Genomic DNA, 5,467 nt, shown 5'->3' on the forward strand with positions numbered 1-5,467 from the left:
ATAGATGTTATAAATGCCCATTTGTAGATGTAGATGAAATGCACATTAAACCACTACTTCCACTTCTCCTTTGATAGAAACTTTATTTGAACACAAATGTATACATTTTCATGAAGTCATACAGAATATTGACCTCATTACCAATTACCTGAGCTGATTGAATACAACTACATAATGTCCAGATGTCTGTTGTTTATCTGACAAAGACTTAAAGGCACCCAGTGCAACTTTATGTAAACATTCAATGAAAAATAAACATTCAATTTCTAGTCTTTTTTACACGTAGTAAGTTTCAATAACTCCATACCATTACATATCGACATTCAAGGAGCAAAGATGAGACGTCGTTGTGTGGTGAGAACTGATAGAAAATCGTAAACAACAACAATCGCCGGTGGGGAGAAGCCATTTTTCCATTGACTGGAAGCCTGCTTTATTTATTGTAGGTTACAAAAAATAAAGAAAATGGCGGCATTGTTGTTGTTATCGATTTTGTATCAGTTCTCACCACACAACGACGTCTCATCTTTGCTGCTTAAATGTCGGTATGTAATGGTATGGAGTTATTGAAACTTACTACGTGTAAAAAAGACTAGAAATTGAATGTTTATTTTTAAGCCTCGAAAGTTGCACTGGGTGCCTTTAAAATGTTGACACTTCCATAAATTAATCAAAAATATGTTGATCAATGGAACATTTGAACACCCCCCACATCCTAATCTGAATAAAAGTATCTAAAAACGTTACACAGACATTATTGAAAGACGTTTATGTGAAACATATGTCATTTGTACAAAACTGTAGCCTACATTTAACAAAATATATCCAACAAGACGCAATATAGATTTCCATACAAACATTCATTAGTCACCCTACCATTCATGCGAAATCAACAGAGAAGTGAGACAGCCACGGATGATAATGCTGGTGTTTAAAAAAGAAGCACTGCTTTCTCTACAACACGGGGACGCTACTAGAGGACGCCACGTCGACTCAACGGCACAACGTACGTGTCTCTGTGCACGTGAGCATAACTGTGGCATAACGGAGGTAGAAACTGCCCTTTACAAAGAAGTAAATGTTTCTCTTTGGCAAACACAAAAATATAGGATGATCCACACGTCTCATCCTCCATGTTTCCCATCGCTGGTGTCAATCGCTCGCTTCGATTCGTTACGCTTCGGCTTACGCGTCTCAACTCGGACCCCCGGCCGACCTGGGACTCTCACACAGTCCCTACATACATACAGGTTGATAATATACACCAGGTGAGTGGGTGACAGTCGTCCTCCAGTTGGACCGCTGGTAATGCCAGGGCCGGGATGAAACGCAGGGGTTTACACTGGCGAGGGGTTCAGAACGGACCAATCCCCTTCCTCCCTGCTGGTCCGTGCTGCTCACTGATTGGCCTCTGCGTCGTCGGAGGGCGGGTCTAGGGGTGCTACCGCAGCAGGTGGGTCGCTGTGCTCTCTCTGGATCTTCACAGAGCTCCGGCTGATCGCCATCAGGTCCCGGAGCTCCTTGTTCTCCATCTGGACAGCATGGAGAACGCCACAGGTTAATTCATAAGAACTACACAATAAACACGCATACTGCTTCCTTCATACGGTTGAGTGGCATAGAGGTCACTTGAATCACTGCTCAGTATTCAACTCCAACCTTATGCCAAGTGCACACATTGCTCAATTTAGCTAGTTCACTTTACCGGAAGTTTAACCAATCAACTAGTGATCCGGTTGATATTATAGACGTCCCTTCAAAGCATTCCTTCTCCATTTGTTTCCCTAATTTCCGATCTGGGATTAATGCACGTTGAACCTAGCCTGGCTCCGCCCGCCTACGTACTTCCCCGCACAATATTCATTTCACTTTAGTACTAGGTCTGGATTTGCGTTTAATTCGCGGGTTTTCTGCAGCCAATTTTTTGGCTGTCCAATCAGCATACAGAGGGAGTGGCTGAGAACAATGACGTTGAGGTTGTGCGCTAGTTTGAGTTGTAGTCAGAAGACGTTTGTATGAGTACCGTCACGAGCAATCGTAAGCGATTGGTTATGGCAGATCCAGAGTGGCACTGGGCAGATCCAATAGTTTTAAACTCCAACAGACACCCGCCTTCAAGTGAGCGAACGTTTGTCAATGGAGAGTGGCCAGACTAGGTCGAACCTTAACCCAATCACAGACATATGTATAAGGGCTGCTCGATTATACGAAAAATCATAATCACGATTCAAACGATTCTTTTTGAGTTTGAAAACATGTTGTATTTGTTCAGCACGTCTCTCTCAAAAAAACGTTGTAACAGAGAACTTTGAAATTCCGTCTTAGAAATTAGACAAAATGGTCAAAAAGAAAATGTTCCAATCTAAAATAATAACATACAGATATGTATCCAAATGTTCTACCCCTTCTATAAAACATGAAACAAAAAAAGTAATTAAAAAAAAAAAAGATCGTTTGACGCTGAAATCGAAATCGCGATCAAAATTCGATTCATCTCCCAGCCCTAATATGTATGCGGTTGAGAGAGAGACAGGGTTTCCCTCCTTACCTCCAGCTGGGCCAGTCTCTGGCTCACCGAGCAGTAGTGCTGATCATCCACCTGCACCGCCCGCCTCATCACCTGGCCCATCTCACAGATCCGCTCCAGCTGCCCCTGCACCTCCTGAAGGCAAAACCACCGCAGCTCAGACCAGACGGCCCGGGGGGGTTGGAGATCGCTTTCCTGCATTTCTCCCTCCTCATTTGTGCATGTTTTAAATACAGCTCCTCTCCGCCACGTTCTGGTCTTCCCCCCTCAGGGAATCAAAGTGGAATCTTGTCTCCTCATACAAATATAAATAATACTTTTGACTATTAAAGTAATTTCCTGCGGAAAGTGCGGCGAGTGCTGTAGTGCAAAGTGAGGTTGAAAATATGATTGAGTAAAGCCACATAGTTTAAGACGTAAAGAAACGTTAAATGGCTTAAATCAAGTGAAGGGATTCAACCAGAGTCTGAATGGAGTAAACAATGTCAACAAACACATCACCTGTGTAGACCTAGCTTAGCTCTATCTGCAATACGACAACATTCCCCTCGTGGATAACCGAGCTGCATCTCTCTCTCTGTCTTTATTCAGCGCTTTTCTAACTAGTCTAACTACTCAAAGCTCTTAACAATATCCTCTAACATTCACCCATTCATACAAACACACCGACGGCGGTGTCAGCCGTGCAAGGCGACAGCCAGCTCGTCAGGAGCAGTCGGGGTGAGGCGTCTCGCTCAGGGACACCTCGACACTCAGCTGGGAGGAGCCGGGGATCGAACGAGCAACCTTCCGGATACCAGCCGACCCGCTCTACCTCCTGAGCCACAAGCCATTATCATTTCAATCCGTCGAGACGGCCGTGGATCTCAAACAGGAATGTCACCCTGGCGTACTTTGGCGTGGTCCTGATGCAGGATGAGCACGGGTTTGGTGTCCAGCTCCTTCTTGCCCATCATCATCTGCAGCATCTGCTTGCGGTAGCGAGCCATGATGAGCTCCAGGGCGTACTGGTGCTCCTCTAGGGACAGCCAGAGCTCTGTGGAGCACGGCGGATCAGTGAACACCACGGGGCACCATCAGGAAACACACAGGAACATTTTTAAGTGCCAGGATGTACAACATACAATATGTGCGTGTACATTAAGTGCCAGGACAACATACAATATGAGCGTACATTAAGAGCCAGGACATACGACATACAATATGAGCGTACATTAAGTGCCAGAACGTACAACATACAATATGTGAGTACATTAAGTACCAGGAGGTACAAACACACAATAAGTGTGTATGAGGGGGATTTTTAGGAGAGATGGGGAGGAGAAGGGGGGGGGGTCCAGGTGAATTCTGAACAAGTGAGTCTCGTTAGCTTAGCTGCGGTCGCTAAGGCTTGCTCCGGTCCCGCGGTGGAGGCTGTCGAGGTACTTAGCATCAGGGCAAGCCGGCCCAACATCGGTGACCGAGGCAGGACTGGGACAGCGAGGAGGGGAGTGTACCTTTGTTCTCCCGCTGGAGGTCTTTGATCTGGGTGTTCTCCTGGGTCAGGAGGACGTGGGGCTTGTACTTGCTCAGCTCTTGTAGATCGGAGTTCTCAATGGGCTGCGGAAAAGTTGAACGAGAGAGAGGGGGAGGGGTGTGTGTGTGTGTGTGTGTGTGTGTGTGTGTGTGTGTGTGTGTGTGTGTGTGTGTGTGTGTGTGTGTGTGTGTGTGGGGGGGGGGGGGGGGGGGGGGGCTGTATTAGACAGAACCCCCACAGAGCTATGGGGGTTTGGCTGGTTCTGATCAACGACCACAGGCTGTGTTGGAGCTACCTTCAGAATCAGAAAGAGTTGTATCGCTAGGTAAGTTTACACATACAAAAGGGTTTTCCTCTGTAATGTTGGGCAAGTGAAGGAAAGGAGATGGATCGGAACTACAGACCAGTAGTCTCCAGTCTCGGAGACTTTCCTAAACCCCACTACCACTATCATGAGCTATATCGCTGATCTCGACACAAAACTTCACTTTAATGGTGGCCAACTGTATATTTGTTTACATTCTCCACTTTCAGCCAGTTGCAATCGTGGAAAGGTTAAAACATGTCTCAGAAACTTCCCTTCACACCCATACCGCGATCATTCAAGCAACTGTACATTGGACTTTCAATTAAACAAACCTACATTAAACACATCTCCTTACCTTGTCGGGCAAGGCATGCCCCACCTCTCGCATGCTTCGCACCCTGTGACTGAGGGCTCCGGACTGGTCGATCAAGCCCTCCGCGGCGTTGTCGTGCTCTTTCAGCCTCTCCAGCAGGGTACGAGCATCGCCCAGGACCTTCTCCAGGGTGCAGGCCATCGCCCGCCGCCGACACTCCGTTCACGGAACGCAACCTTGAATACCGCAAGCGCCCCTCCCTCACCTTCACCGCGACTGCTCCACGACCCCCCTGTTGCATCCAACGAGGAATATAACGCGAGGTGTTTACTGTTTTGAGCCCTGTGCTGATAGATATACAATTGTCATGTAATGCGGTGGGACGTTGTGTGTGTGAAGTGTGGAAACTGCGATAAGATTTGCGCTGAGAATAACTTTGACATCACTTCCGTGTTTCACTGAAAAGGGGGCGCGTTCAAGAGGTGACAATTTAAGAAACAATATCACCTAATGGTAGGCCTACAACATCGCGGCGTACAGAGATACATAAGTCAGGACCTATTCAAATAACAGATAGAAATTTGTTTGCGTCTGCTAAATCGGTAACGTAAAAAAAAAATCCTCTTGGATTTTAAATACGTGTATTTTAGATTTATTTATTACATATCCCATTATTATCAATGGTGTGGATTAATTGTTAAGGAATATGTATTATTTTATAGCAAGACAATATTTTTCGGTACGTTACTGTTTGTTATTATATCAAAACTTTCCCGTTTTATTTGAAGGAAACGAATTGGTTTT

General features: G+C 45.8%; 1 protein-coding gene across 1 annotated transcript; it reads right to left on the minus strand.

Moving 5' to 3' along the window:
* Positions 1 to 63: 63 nt before the first annotated feature.
* On the minus strand, positions 64 to 5,129 carry sike1 (suppressor of IKBKE 1). Its single transcript, XM_060053566.1, has 7 exons — positions 4,706 to 5,129; positions 4,024 to 4,126; positions 3,421 to 3,563; positions 2,549 to 2,662; positions 1,264 to 1,532; positions 634 to 1,178; positions 64 to 197 (listed from the first exon to the last, which is right to left on the minus strand). Exons 1-5 carry the CDS (start codon positions 4,862 to 4,864, stop codon positions 1,398 to 1,400), a joined length of 654 nt encoding a protein of 217 aa, XP_059909549.1. The 5' UTR covers positions 4,865 to 5,129; the 3' UTR covers positions 64 to 197; positions 634 to 1,178; positions 1,264 to 1,397.
* Between the last annotated feature and the right edge of the window lie 338 nt (positions 5,130 to 5,467).

This window comes from Gadus macrocephalus, chromosome 1 (assembly GCF_031168955.1).
Source record: "Gadus macrocephalus chromosome 1, ASM3116895v1".
Classification (NCBI taxonomy): domain Eukaryota; kingdom Metazoa; phylum Chordata; class Actinopteri; order Gadiformes; family Gadidae; genus Gadus; species Gadus macrocephalus.